This window comes from Sebastes umbrosus, chromosome 9 (genome assembly GCF_015220745.1).
Source record: "Sebastes umbrosus isolate fSebUmb1 chromosome 9, fSebUmb1.pri, whole genome shotgun sequence".
In the NCBI taxonomy this organism is placed as follows: domain Eukaryota; kingdom Metazoa; phylum Chordata; class Actinopteri; order Perciformes; family Sebastidae; genus Sebastes; species Sebastes umbrosus.
In genome coordinates this window covers 19,077,675-19,093,290 of record NC_051277.1, presented here as the reverse complement: position 1 = coordinate 19,093,290, position 15,616 = coordinate 19,077,675, and the positions used below count along the sequence as shown (strand labels likewise).

Here is a 15,616-nt window from a genome sequence, read left to right as displayed (position 1 = left end):
TGTCTGTAACCTGCTAAGTTTATTCATCTAGGCAAAAAATAATGTTTATTAAAATGTATGTAAAAAAATACAACCTAAATAGTGCATTAAAACAAATCAGTAAGATTATGTAAAAGAAAGGTGGAAAACCAGCTATATAATGTATCTTTAAACAGTAAATTAACTGTAAAATACTGTGAAATTAATAAAAAAAAGAAACAATTTACTGTTATTTTACTGGGAAATTCTTAACCTATAGTCTGTGGAACAAACTGCCTCTCCACATCAGATCTGCTCCCTCTACAGAGTCTTTCAAAGCACAACTCAAGACCCACCTCTTTTCTTTGGCTTTTGAATGTACTTGAATTGTGATTACTAATTAGCCTTTTATATAATGCTCATTGTAACAGTCTTTTACTCATGGATTTTATCTTGGTCTCTGTCTGTGGATATGTGTGAGATTTTGTTGTCTGCACTGTTCACCTGTTTTTCTTCTGCACTGTCTGTAAAGCACTTTGGTCAGCTCGTGTTGTTTTAAATGTGTTATAGAAATAAATTTGACTTGACTTGACTTAACAGTGCAGCTGATAGGTCGTGGTGTTAATGTATTCATGGAGTGGAGGACTCCTGCTCTGGATAGGCCCACTGTCAGCTGATGACGGAGACAGCAAGAGGACAGCTGGGCCTGCAGCACAGGACAACCTCATTTGAATGCAAATCTCCAAGAGTTGAGGACGTCGGCTGACGTCAGGCAGTCCTTAGTATACCTTTACCATTTTGTCAACAGAAACACATCATGTGAGACTGCAGACAGACTGGAACTATTCACACTGGGAACCCATTTGGACTAAAAACAGCAGAAGGATTGTTTTTTTTAACAGTTTCAGGGGCAACAATGTCGCCTTAAAAAAAAGGGCTGCATCACACCCTTTTGCTGCTTTATTATATTTTATTCTTTTTTTCTGTATATCATGTATGTGGGATACATTCTGGATAAAGAAAGCGGCATGTATCACCAAGGTCCAGTAAGAAGAACGAGCATCAATCTGCCTCCACAGAACTTTGTTTCTACACCTCAGTACGCCGACTTTACCGGATACCATCATGTGCCAAACATGGATACGCACGCACAGTCTTCTGGGAGTTGGGGGCCCAGTTATGGAGCTCCTCCGAGGGAAGATTGGGGTGCATATAGTCTGCAGGGACCACCTAATACTATTCCTGCTGCAGCCATGAACAGCTCGTCTCCAGGACAGGTTCCCTACTGCTCCACTGAGTACACTCACATGCATCCTCCAGGCTCTTCAGGCTTACAGCCGCCGCAGGAGAACAACGTTAATATTGCACAACTTTCTCCTGATTTAGAAAGGCGCAATTCATTCCAGTGGATGAGTAAAACTGCGCAAGCGTCTTCTACAGGTGAGTCCTCTCATCTTGAAACATTGTGTCAAATTATGTCATTCGATTCGATTCGACGTTCGGTTTTTACGCACCGCAGTTTCTGTTCGAGGAATTTGTCAAGTCAAGTCAATTTTATTTCTATAGCACATTTAAAACAACATGAGCTGACCAAAGTGCTTTACAGACATAGTGCAGAATAAAAACAGGTCAGAGCAGACAACAAAATCTCACACATATCCACAGACAGAGACCAAGATAAAAATCCATGAGTAAAAGACTGTTATAACGAACATTATAAAAGGCCAATTAGTAATCACAATTCAAGTGATTCAATTTGTGGAATTAAAGACTAGGGCTATAAGCATCAATAGGCCAAAATTATTATATTTTAAAAGGCATGACAAAAGTAGACTGTGCGTAAAAACCTCCACAGAAATTGAAAGACCAGAAAGAAACTTGTCTTTTGACACTTGCCTTATGCGCGTTTCTTACATTTGGGCTAATAAACTGTCTAAACTGTTAACAGAATGAGAGTATGAATGAATGAATGAAAGACTTTATTTCGAACATAAAATAAATAAAAACAGATACAAAATAATAACAAACAAAACAAGAGTAATAGTGTCCGAAAAGGAGTAGGTAGTAAAACTTATATTTCCCTATACCCCTTTCTCACTTCTCCTCTAATAACTTATATATCATAGAATGCTAATATAATATAATATAATATATAAACTATCACAGATTTATTTACATCCCAAATTAGATATATGAACAGCATCCCAAGTTTATTTACAACCCACAAATCCATCCGGAGTTAAAAAGTATAAACCAACCCTTAAAACACAACCCTTATCACAACTCTTCCTCATCCATGTACCTCCCAAAAATATCTTTTTTTGTATAGCTTTTTAAAGTGATTTATATTTGTGCCCCGCTTCAACCCATCACCCAAACCCATTCCACAAACCCACCCCACAGACTGAAATACAGTAGAGTATTTATAGTATATAATTGAATTGGCCTCTATAAATAAAATAATAATAATAGTAATGAATTGCAGCAGAGATAATCAGTCTAACGCATCCATATCTCATAATTCTGATGGGGAAAAATGGAGCTCATAGTCTCTCCTGTGGTGGAAATAATAAAAAAAGAAAAGGTGTTAGGAACCGGCGCCAGGCCCAGTTGTGATGTTAATGTCATTATTCCTGCTGGAGACGTGAGCTCGACTTCCCTGTCACATTGTTTGTCGTTTTTCAGTGTTATCCGTCATATCCAGGCGGTGGCCTTTGCCTTTAACACCTCATCACTTTGATATGCACCAACCTCCCTTCCTCTCCGAGACTTATATTGCCCGGAAAGAGTGACGTTTTTCGCAGCCAGCGTCTCCAAAGTGGAGTAGTACAAACTGTAGGCCTTAAATTACATCGAATCATCGAATTCGAATCATCGAATATTTGTTTATTATGAAGGCCTAGAATAAAAACAGAAATCATTTATATTCATTCAATTAATTTATCTTGTGGGAATATGGATGTCCATCAATAATTGTTTTTATTTTAATAAGATTTGTCAGCTATTTGTTTTCAAACTTTACATTAAAGGTTAATACGCACTCCTGTAAAAGGCCCGTGAGACAAATCCCACAGTGCATTAACTCTTCAGTCGCTCCAGTTTCTCTCTTATCTCCTGTGTCGTGTGTTTCTTTTTAACTTGTCAGCAGAAGATCTGTTTGAAATGCAGTGTACTACAGTTGTCATCAAAGCAAAGATGAAAAAACTCAATTTGCGTATGTGTAGAGAAAGCAGAGCGATGTGGATTTAAGAGGCAGCTCATAAAGATGCTATGTGCAGATAGGCCGGTCCTGGCATGCAGCCTCTTCTGTGTCAATCTTCCAGTTCAACCACCTGGCAGCTAAAGAGAAAGAAAGAATAGATAGAAGCATATAGCAATAAATAAATAATGTCGATAAAGGTCAACTAAAGGGATCTAAATATGTCCTTTTTTTGTCTGTAAAATAGAATAGATAATTGTGTAAGAGAATGTGTTTAAGTGGATATTTATATGAATGCGCGTGTGGATATAGACATATGTATGTACTGTATGTATATATATTCATATATGAGGTTGGTTGTATGTATATGAATATGAACTTATCTCTTGACACTGCAACGGGTACTGCAACTTCTTTTTTGTTTGTTTTATATATGTTGCTTTTGCTGTCTGTATGTCCCTTTACAAGTATGTGTATGTATTCCTTTAACCTTAAAGAAAAAGAAAGAAAGAAGCACAATCTCAAAAGTTGTGTGTTTTTGTTTCTTGTCGCAGGTAAAACAAGAACGAAGGAGAAATACAGGGTAGTTTACACAGACCATCAGAGGCTGGAGCTGGAGAAGGAGTTTCATTTCAACAGATACATCACCATCAGGAGGAAATCTGAACTGGCTCTCAACCTCGGGCTGTCGGAAAGACAGGTATGTCTGTATCACAATTAAACTATTATTTTCATCTCAGAAAGATGCACTTAAACATATGACGTACAGCCTATATGTGTATGAGCATTAATGGACACACCATATCAAATGTTTTCACATGTGTAACTTACAAAATGAGGCCTATACAGAAAACATGTCAATATTATCATCAACATTATAGTCTGCATATTAACATTAATGAGACAGAAATACATTTGCCTTGTATATATTTAGAGGTACCCAAACCCTTGACACATTGTAGTGATTTTATTTTATATTTAATTAATGACCCTATGTTTAATAATTCAATACAACCTTTATATTATCGATCATTTCCTAATATTTCGAAATACAAAGGTTATTATATTTTCTATCATTTTGAAATGACAGCTCAAATAATGAGAAAGTATTGAAATGTATTCTTAAAACAAGGCCTGTATTTATATATATATTTTTAAATTTGTATTTGTTATTTTTTAATGTCCTGTCTATTGGTTAATAGACAATTTATTTCATTTTATTTTAGTAAGGAATGGCAGATTAATTGAGCAAGAAAATATATTTATTTAATGTTAATGTAATTATTGTTAGTTGTTGATCTTTTTTATTGCCCATCTAGGCATATATTTTATTTAATTTGATTTTAATTATAAAGGGCTGGCATGGACATTAAACAAGGCGTCTATACTTATAAATATATATTATTATATTATATTAAATGTGTGTTCATTATTCTTAGTGATCATTTTTTTTTTTCATTTTCTATCCAGGAGTATCTATTCATATATATGTATGATTATTATTATTATTATTATTAAATCTTTATTCAAAATTCAAGATTCAAGAGTTGTATTTGCCATTTGCTCCTATAAGTACATTGGAATTCTGAGCAGTTTACACTGAGTCAGCTTTAAGAAAAGAAAAAGGTAGAAAAGGCACAAGGTAATTACAGTACAAAATAAGTAGCACATTCACCTCCAACACAATAAATTAATCAGTCAATAAATAAACTAAACTACCCTCTGCATAGGAACGATACCCCCAGAATACAAATATACAGTATATATACTCCATGGCCATGTTATTAAGGGTTATAGAATGGCATGGAGAGTAAAGGAGGTCCCAGACCAAAAAAAAAAATATTAATGTATTGTCCTTTTCTTTGTGTCTTTTTTTATTGCCCATCTAGGCATATATTTTAATTTTATTTTAATTCTAAAGGGCTGGCATGGACCTTAAACGAGGCATCTATACTTATAAATATATATTATTATATTATATTAAATGTGTGTTCATTATTCTTAGTAATTATTTTTTTAATTTTCTGTCTTACTTCCTATTCATATATATTTATTATTATTATTATTACATATTTATTAAGGGTTATAGAATGGCATGGAAAGTAAAGGAGGTCTCACACCAAAAAAAAAAAAATTAATTGATTGTCCTTTTCTTTGTGCCTGTTCAGGTGAAGATCTGGTTCCAGAACCGCAGAGCCAAAGAGAGGAAGCTGATCAAGAAGAAGCTGGGTCAGTCGGACGGCAGCGGGGGGTCAGTGCACAGTGACCCGGGTTCAGTGAGCCCTCTGCCGGTACCGGGCTCTCTCAGTCCCTCAGACATCCACAACTCTATGTACCCTCCTCCGGGAATGAACACCTTGCCATCTATCAGGAATATACAACAAGTGACTGTGAACCAGTGAGAAGAGTTCATCAACATCCAACAACCTAACTGAGCACTCCGACCTGCTGCCAGAGGATCTGAACTCACCTCCTGGAGCACAAAGCTGTGGATAAAAGATTTGATTTACAGCAACGAAATGCTGCATGGAGGCTCTTCAGATATCACTTTTTTATATAGAATAGTTCTAATAACGTGGGGATTTTAACAAAAAAAAAGAAAAAATCGACGTGTTTCCAAACTTAAAAGCTTTAAAAATTGTTTGTGAGTTAATAAGATATAAATATCCTTTTTTTTTGTATGTGATGAAGTGTGTATGTGAATAAAACAAGAATTCAGGGATTCATTTTGATGAAGTTTTAAAACTGTATGTAGCTTAATGCCACACAAACTGCTTTGACTTGACAAATCATTTACACGTTTTCAGCACAATTTATTCGCTTTAGTATAAAGCAGCTGTTAATGATACGGGTAGGACGGTCGTTTGATGGCAAAATGTAAATAAAATGTTTTTTTTGCAGTACACCTGTCATTTTTCTTATTTCTTAATTTTGCAAAGCTTGGATAAGTTATGTATTTGAAATGCATTTCTGTATGTATAGGAGATACAACATGCAAGCTATATGTTCCTCCAGTATTGGCAACAAATAGGCTTCTATACTATCTGTAGTATGCATACAGTTGCAAGTTACAAATTCAGGAACAAAACAGGTTATGGCTTTTATTCTTTTGCTTATTTGAAATGTGAATTAGTAATGCTCCTAAAGATTATTTTGAAAAAATCCATAAATCCCAATACAATCAGCATATAGATCTGTCAACATAAATTAAACATGTTTGGACCTATAACAATAGGTTATTGCTTTCCAGCAATGGGCAAAAGGCTCATTTCCAAAGCCTGAATCTTGCAGCAAAATACTTTTTTTAATGACGTATTTTTTAGGCTATACGTACATGCAAGGCTGGTTTGTTGTCAGTTATCTCTGGAATTGCCGCACTATTAGTGATTTAAAACCAACCAGTATAAGTGTCCACAAATGAATATATCAACTGAAATTATAGGGGGTTAATTTGTCATGTTTTATATCTAACTCCCTAACTAGAATATCATTTATTTTAGCTATGTAACATACGTGAAATATGTCATCAGCAGGTGAACTTTCATTTGCATTCAATGTCAGGCTATATTGTAACGCATTTTAACCCTATTTAGGTTGCTATAGAAGTAAGGCAGGTTCAGGCTTATGGGTTCAAAGTGTGTTTTCATGAGTAATTAGTTGAAATGACATGTTAATTGTCATGTGGCTAGACTGGTTATTTTGGGAGCAGGACTTTTTCTGACTTTGACCCATGATGTCTGAAGAAAATAATTCCCTGATGCAAACTCCCAGCCAACATGGTTATGTGGGCCCCACATGGGTTATGCTGGGGGTACCTGTGTACCAAGTGGGTATGGGCCCAAAATGGGCATCTTATCTGGGGCCCACTTGGATCAACTAAGTTGGTCCCACATGGGCTCCCCATGTGGGCTACCCGTGTGGGTCCTAGTTGGGTCACTACTGGGAAATTAGTGCATGGGGCCAACATGGAAACTTGAGTACAAACCCACTTACAACCCATATTTCAGCCCATGGAGTCCCCACGTAGTTCCAACATAGAACTTAAATCTGGGGCTGAGATGGTTTATGTTGCCCAGATTGGGCCCATATAACACCCAGTGGACTCCTGCATGAAACCCACAAGGGCAATTGGCACGGGGTCATTATGGAACCCATGGCCAATCCCATGTAGGGCCCATTTTTCAGCCCATTTACTACCCACATGGGCCCCACATACAAACGTTGGCTCCCAGCCACATTACACTACACATGTAAGTGGGTTTGTCCACTGTTTCCATATTGGCCCCATGCACTAATTTCCCAGTAGTGACCCAACTAGGACCCACATGGGTAGCCCACATGGCGAGCCCATGTGGGAACAACTTAGTTGACCCAAGTGGGGGCCATTTGTGTCGCCCATTCTGAGCCCATGAACTAATTTCCCATTAGTGACCCAACTAGGACCCACTTGGATAGCCCACATGGGGAGCCCACATGGGGACCTACTTAGTTGACCAAGTGGGCCCCAGATAAGATGCCCATTTTGGGCCCATACCCACTTGGTACCCAGGTACCCCCAGTACAACCCATGTGGGGCCCACATAACCATGTTGGCTGGGACATGGACCAGTGGGGGAATGTAACTAAGTACATTTATTCAAGTACTGCACCCAAGTACAATTTTGAGGTACTTTACTTGAGTATTTCTATTTTACACTACTTTACTAATACACCACTACATTTATTTGACACCATTGTTGACAAGTTACTTTGCAGATTCAGATTATTAATAAAAAAATATGATGAACCATCAAATCATGATGTTTTATTATGGATTAAGACACCCAGCAATATACTGTATAAGGTAGTTGAAATTAGGGATCCAGATAAGATGCCCATTTTGGGCCCATACCCACTTGGTACCCAGGTACCCCCAGCATAACCCATGTGGGGCCCACATAACCATGTTGGCTGGGATATAGCCTATAATAACATAATAAATAGGCGATGCATTCAACATATTATAAACAGACAACGTGTCCCGGGTCTAATAGATTACAATCATCTGTATCATCATGTCTCATTGATTTAATGTGTTAGTTTTAATATTCAGCTGTGGTCTCTCTGAACACAGAGGGGTTGATGATCTAACTGTGGCTCCGCGCGCCCCGCTCGTGCGTCAGTGCGCAGCCCCGTAGTGGAGACGTCATGAGCGTCTTACTACCCAACATGGCGGACTTTGATACCATTTATGAGTTAGAAGATGAAGAGGATGAGCACGTAGTGAGCGAGGAACACTTGCCCAGACACTGTCCGGAGCCCGTGGTGATGCGAGGGGCCGGACACATCACAGTGTAAGCAGAGACCGTGTTTATCGCTCCTGTCTTTGTTGTTTAGGTGTCTTCATCCTTTAGCTTTAGCTGATGCTAACCTTCTAGCTAACGGTAACCACAACAACTAACAGTTAACCGTTCGTTTTGTAACGGCTGTTGGTTTGAATATGAACGGAACATTCTTACGACATAAACCGACCGTTAACAGTTCTATGTCCCCATGGCAACCAGGAACCGTGGTAGTCTAGCAACCAGTATTCATTGGTAGGCAAGTTTACATGTGATGAACTACTAGTTAGCTAGAAGTCTTTTTTTTACCCACCATTACCAGGCATTTACTAAGTTATCTACCTACTCAGCACAATGTCTCCGGCTTCATTAGTGTCTAAAGTTTCATAATTGTTTTTACACGGGGATGTCAGCTCCATAGCTTCATCTTGATTGCACTTTTTCATGGTGAAAAGTAACGTCAGCTCCCCCCAGTATGACGTCATGTAGGCCTAGTAGTGCAGGGAGTTTTATTCATAAAAACAATGCAATGGTTGAAATGGTTCATCCCCCCCTCACCTTCACCACAACACATCCTGACTAGCAGATGCTGAGTCCCAGCTGGCAGCCTTTCTTAGCCAACTTTGTACCAGTATTATAATAAGACAAAAATAATGAGGATGTCAATTTTAAAACTTACTTTTCACATAGATAGATAGATAGATACATAGATAGATAGATAGATAGATAGATAGATAGATAGTAACTTTATTGATCCCATGGGAAATTCAAGTTTCCAGCATCACAGCTCCATAGTGCAAAACATGTTAGTAAAAAGGCAGTAAAAAAGTTAGTAGTGCAAAGTACAAAAAAATATACACTTTTTCATGGTGAAAAGTAACGTCAGTCCCCCCAATATGACGTCATGTAGGCCTAGTAGTGCAGGGAGTTTTATTCATAAATAAAAATGCAATGGTTGAAATGGTTCATCCCCCCTCACCTTCACCACAACATAACCTGACTAGCAGATGCTGATAGTCCCAGCTGGCAGCCTTTCTTAGCCAACTTTGTATCAGTATTATCTATCTGGACTATCTGCATCTATCTGCACTACCTGCAACCGCCTCTCCATGTGAATGTCACTAGGGATGCACCGATCCGACTTCTTCAGTCTCGATACCGATAGCGATACGTGAACTTTGGGTATCAGCCGATACCGAGTACCGATCTGATACCAGTGTTTAATTAATAAGCTGTATGCCTCACTGTGCGGAAGTGACTGGGATCATTCTTTTATGTGTAAGGAAACATCAGGCCTGATTTAAACATGTTTTCTTAAATTTGTAAAACAAAATGTAACAAACAAATACCTAGATATTTTTATTGAATTGTTCTTTATTATTAAAATAATAAATCGTATATGAGCAACTTGGTAAAAAAACTTCAAAATTAACAGAAATTACAATTGAAGTGTAAATCTTTTTAATGCAGCAACAAATTGGTCAAAACTTAAACAGGAATTAAAATTCCAGTATATAATATATATAGTATATAAACATAGAATTGAGATGGATCGGCCCCATTGTCACGATTCCCGATCCAACTATTTGAGGCAGTATCAACCCGATATCCGAAACGGTATCGGTGCATCCCTAGAAAATATACCTGCGCACTGATCGTTCCCAAGTCTTATTTTATTCTGACATGATAACTTTTCAACCAAGATGGTCTCCCTCTGTAAAGATGAGGCTGTGAACATACATTTATATATCGACATGCCACACATCATCATGCCACAGATAATACGCTCAATTATTAAATGAATGGGAGCGATCACACAAAACCCATATGAATATCACATCAAGTATGCAGTGAGAACTGGCCGCTGTGCTAAAATAAAGCATTAATGGCTTATGGGAAGCTTGGAAGAATAAGCTTATCATTCTAGTTATAATTAGTAATATATTTTTTGGATGTTTGACTTGAAGTGATATTACTGGTGATAATTTGTTGTATTGGTTTGCTGGTGATATGATGTCCTGCATCTTTACCCTCTTTACATCAAGAACTACAATAGAAATAAATCAGATTATTGTGCCATTCTTTTGTAGTTGTGTGTAATTTAATATCCCATGTCTCACAATATTAACTAAACTAAACTTTAAATAAATGTATAATTTGTGAATAAGCCTGTCATGTCTCATCACATAATCAAACAATTTATTTCTGCTCTGGATTATGTTTGTTCTCATCATGTTCACAGTAATGTACTTAGATTTAGGTACATTTTTATTACCATATCAATGCTCACATTTTGTTTGTCCTTTTCCAGGTTTGGACTGAGCAACAGATTTGACACAGAATTTCCCTCTGTTCTCACGGGAAAGGTACAGTTTCTTTATTCTTGCACTTCGTTCTTGCTTTTTGTTCAATTCCAAGTGGGAAGAATTAACCAATTAAAGCCCCAGTGATTCAATTGTTCTTTTGGGCTTTTAACAGCCCCAGCTTCCCCAAACCGCCCTATTCAAACCTCTCCGAGTGGATTTGAGCATTTCAAGGAACGCACCGCAGTGTATAGAAAAGAGCCTGAATGTGCTGCTGTCCAGCTCTGTAAATGAGTAAGCGGTCTATGGGGCACGGTTGGCGGGGACCCCAGTGTTTTTGAGGGTCCAGCTCCCGGTGATAAAATAATGAAATGAAGACGCTGCCGCAGACAAGAAAGGAAAGCTTCCTGGGTCGGACGCAGAAACACAAAAAGGCTGCAGGGATAAGAGCAGGCCGAGGGAAGTGTGGGGCAATAAAAAGTACCTTCAGTATTGTGACCCAGGGTGACATGTGATGAATGAGGTCACAATTATGATGATTGAAGGGTGCAGATCAGGCCCTGCTGGGCTTTATTCTGAGGTCTTTGGCTGTTTGCAAAGAGACCTTTGCATCCTGTCATAAAAGATTACGACCCCTGTTTTATGGCGTACAGACTCAGCGAGGAATGAGCATCCATTCAAGTTGTTTGGCCATTGCTGCCACAGGCACTGGGCTTATCTCTCCTTTGAGTCCCTCCTTGCCTTGAACAGTCTGGAGCTCAGTTAGCCAGTCAGAGGCCTAGTATTTAGAGATCTCATCTCATCTCTGGACAGCATCTGCAAATATCTACCTGTTGGTTTTTCTAAAGCTCTTTGATCTCTGTGCACAGGTTTTCTTTCTATCAGCACCACCTACAAACACTTGAATTGTCTCTCCCCCTCTTGCGCTTAGCAATTTGGTTATTGCTTACATTTTCTGATAATAGGTAGAGCCTCTCAGAGCTGTTTATATTCGCACATCCATCCTTTCTCTTTTTTTCTAGGTAGCGCCAGAGGAATTCAAAACCAGCATCAGCAGGGTGAATGCTTGTTTGAAGAAGAACTTGCCTGTGAATGTGAAGTGGCTTCTTTGCGGCTGCCTGTGCTGCTGCTGTACAGTGGGCTGCAGTCTATGGCCTGTTATCTGCCTCAACAAGAGAGTAAGTCCCAGACCTCCTGTGACACAAGCTGGACAGTTTAACTCTCCCTTACGTCAGCGATGATTACTCAGGGGCTGTTCTAGCAATTCAGCCACATTGGTCTAAGTGTAGAGGGTAATAACTACTCGTGTTCAATTAGTGGCTCTGTGTAGAAATGACGCATTGCGCTGCACAGCTACACTCCAGCCCAGCTCAAGGGTGTGTCATTTAAAGGTGGTGTTAACCTACCACTCACAATTAATGGCAGCAAAGTGGAAATTACTAGCTGGTAAATTGGGAGCTCAGTCCATAAATCCTAACACTGTGGCTGTTTACTGTTACCTGTTAAAGTGGGTAATGAGTATTTTGCTGCTCGCATTAATACATGCATTTTCTTTCTCTTCCAACAGACAAGACGGTCTATTCATAAGTTGTTAGAGTGGGAAAATAACCGATTATACCACAAGGTAAGGCAAATTGCACATTAGCACCCGTGTGTAATTGTGTGTGTCAGTGTGCAGTGTAAGTTGAGTATCATCGTGATGGATATTGACCATTAATCTGTTCTGTAAACTCTGAAGTCCCCCAAAGCTGAGTCAGATCTGGTGTACGAGGTCTGAGAGGACCGTGAGGTCAGCAGTAAAATGCCGTGTTAATTTTGTTTTGTCTCGCAGCAACAAATTACCGCTAGTAGCTGTGCAAAGGCATAAAGGAAGCTCTTCAGGGTGTCTGGCCACAGTTTGACCCCGGCGAGACCAGACAGCCCTGCTCCCAAATGCCCCTGACGGGGAGATTTCAGACAGATTTTCTTTTGTGTGTGTGTGTGTGTGTGTGTGTGAGAGAGAGAGTGAGAGAGATGCTCATTCATTGTGTCTGTGTCTTTTCTTCTCTCATCAGCTGGGGCTGCACTGGAAACTCAGTAAAAGAAAATGTGAAAGCAGTAATATGATGGAATATGTAAGTAGGCACTCACAACAAAACAACTATGAGTTATTGGATCATTGCATAAACTTTTAGATTATTTCCATTTAGGGCTGCGATGATAATGATTATTTTCATTGTCGATTAATGTGTCAATTATTTTCTCGATTAATTGATTTGTTGTTTGGTCTATAAGTTGTGAAAAATGTGTTTCCCAAAGCCCAAGATGACGTCCTCAAATGTCTTGTTTTGATATTCACTTTACTGTCATGGAGGAGTAAAGAACCCAGAAAATATTCACATTTAAGAAGCTGGAATCACAATTTTGACTTTTTTTTCTTAAAAAATGCTCAAACCAATTAATCAGTTATCAAACTATAGTTGGCGATTAATTTAATAATTGACAACTAATCGATTAATCGTTGCAGCTCTATTTCTAGGTAAGATTAATTAGCAATTACTTTCATGATTAATCGATCAATCATGTTATAAAATATCATAAAATATTTTTTTAAATGGTCAATATGTTTTCCCAGAGCCCAAATGTAATGTCTTTAAATATCTTGTTTTGTGTGACCAACATTGTTGCATTTTTGCTTGAAAAATGTCTAAAACAAATAATCTAAATCGTTGCAGTAAGTAATATAATACGAGTAATACGGCCTGCATTATGTTTCCTTCAAAACGTAAACGCTGTTGCAATTTAGTTGGATATAGACATCATCAACGTTGTCACTTTTGTTCATGTATTACATGTTACTTTATAGGAAACTTCCTAAGAACTGACAGGACCTATATATTAAAGCATTACCGTTATATTTAAACATGTTGCAGGTTTCTTAAGTAATCATTTGTTTTGTATTTTTCTCTCTACAGGTGATTCTTATAGAATTCTTACCCAAATATCCTATATTCCGACCGGACTGAGGAGGCTGATGACAGACTGGACGTGTGGCCCTTGAATCTTATCCTTAGTGCCTTGTATATACAGTATGTTGGAATAAGGGTCTGCATCGTTGTCTCTCGTGACGACCCCGTACATCTCCCAGTACCTTGTACATTAGAATTTGCAACAATGTCACTTTGCTTTAGAGCAGATTTTGCACATTTTTCCCGACAGAACTAGACATGTCCCCTTTGTTGCACTCGGATGTGTTTTTTTTGTTACAAGTGAAACTCTCGAAAAGTGCATTTACCCCAAAGAACCATCGACTTATCCCACAATATCAGTAATCCCTTGCAAAGAATGTGATGCCTCCACCTTCCTTAACTATCCTTGCCTTATGTATAATTTTTTTTTTATTAAATAACTCTACATGTAAGAGGAGGAAGAAGGGTAATTCAACAAGTCTGTAGATTCACATGCTGTTTGTTGGGTTTCCTCTCTTTGAATCCAGTTCTTTGCAAGTAGATGGGATGGTTGAAATTGCCTAACGTACAGTGTACGTCATCAAACTGTGTTATTTCTTTACATTTGACCCTCTGTACTTGGGAACTAGCTAGTGAAAGAACTTGACCTGTAAATACCATGTTAGAATAAGCTGTACAGTGGTATACCATTGTTTACATAAAGTTACTTAGCTCTTTAGTTTTTTTGCCAATATATTGCTGTACCATAGTTTTGATTAACGAGATATGTCTACGTACCTTTCTAGTTTATATGGACCTGTTTACCTTGTAAGCCATATAGTTACATGATGCCAGAGTTAGGACTGATTATTGCACTTGAGCCCGGTAGAAAGTCAGACGATCATCCACAGCAGTGCATGTTTGCCAATAAAGACATCATTCAATGAGTCGTCATCCATTAAAACTGGAGATGGTTGCATCTGCAGTTGGAAGATAATGATTTAAACTCTGCTCTTCCACTCAGCTGTTTAGAAGAAATACTAATTTTATCCCAACTTTGCATTCATTTTTATAGTTTTGTACTATTCCCTGTGCTGTGTTTGCTCCTCCTGATGTGTTTGGAAGCACATCAGTACGCGGCGTGCCGAGCAGATGGTTTTTTTTGTTTCATTCTGTCCAGTGTTAGTATTATTTCCCTGAATCTTAGTCAAGAGATTGCTGCATTGCGTTGTATTAGAGTGCCTCTGGAATAGTTGGTGAACCACAGAGAAGACAGGCGGAAATCCGTTCTCTTGTACAAAAGAGATTTGAAATCCTCCTCCAGTATTGTCCCCGTTACAACTCTTGTAAATGTTCGTCATGGTGACCTAATCCCCACGGAGAGAGAAAAATAAACTGTTGATTTTGAATTTTCACTGCTTCCTTTTTTGTTATTTACTGTCACATCTTAGTAAAAAATACATCATTATCGACCAAAGCGTGCCGCCCCGTGACAGAAATGTGTCTGTTTGTCATGTTTAACAAGGTGTTGAATCGTTAACTTTAACAAGACGGTCTTCAATTAGTCGACACATTTTTAAAAGTCAGGAATGTTGTGACTATAAGCTGCTGCGACTTTCTAACGTTATGGATCAGTGGTCAGAGAATACTGGACCAGGTCTTCACTTTATCTCACCACAACCCCCGATTACTGAAGTCAGTCTGGTTGGTTTTATGGTCCTTTGTTTTGTTGTTTTCACATTCACAGTCTGTCCCTGTTTAGACAGAAGTAACCTTTTACTGCACCAGTGCTCCAATAGTTTAAAGCTGCCACCATTGGTTTTAGTTCATTTCTAGTAGAATTATTCATAGTAGAACGATGTACAATAAGATTCAGCCAAACAGTTTATTATTTTAATTAATTCAGGA

The 15,616-nt window shown here is 38.2% G+C and overlaps 2 protein-coding genes across 2 annotated transcripts; both read left to right on the top strand.

Moving 5' to 3' along the window:
• The first annotated feature begins 269 nt into the window (after positions 1-269).
• cdx4 (caudal type homeobox 4) lies at positions 270-6,033 on the top strand. The gene is made up of 3 exons (XM_037779322.1): positions 270-1,398; positions 3,712-3,857; positions 5,326-6,033. The coding sequence occupies exons 1-3, from the start codon at positions 951-953 to the stop codon at positions 5,557-5,559; spliced, it is 828 nt and encodes a 275-aa protein (XP_037635250.1). The 5' UTR covers positions 270-950; the 3' UTR covers positions 5,560-6,033.
• Positions 6,034-8,300: 2,267 nt separating this feature from the next.
• chic1 (cysteine-rich hydrophobic domain 1) lies at positions 8,301-15,121 on the top strand. Its single transcript, XM_037779291.1, has 6 exons — positions 8,301-8,490; positions 10,790-10,844; positions 11,804-11,959; positions 12,349-12,405; positions 12,836-12,895; positions 13,736-15,121. Exons 1-6 carry the CDS (start codon positions 8,345-8,347, stop codon positions 13,784-13,786), a joined length of 525 nt encoding a protein of 174 aa, XP_037635219.1. The 5' UTR covers positions 8,301-8,344; the 3' UTR covers positions 13,787-15,121.
• The last annotated feature ends 495 nt before the right edge of the window (positions 15,122-15,616 follow it).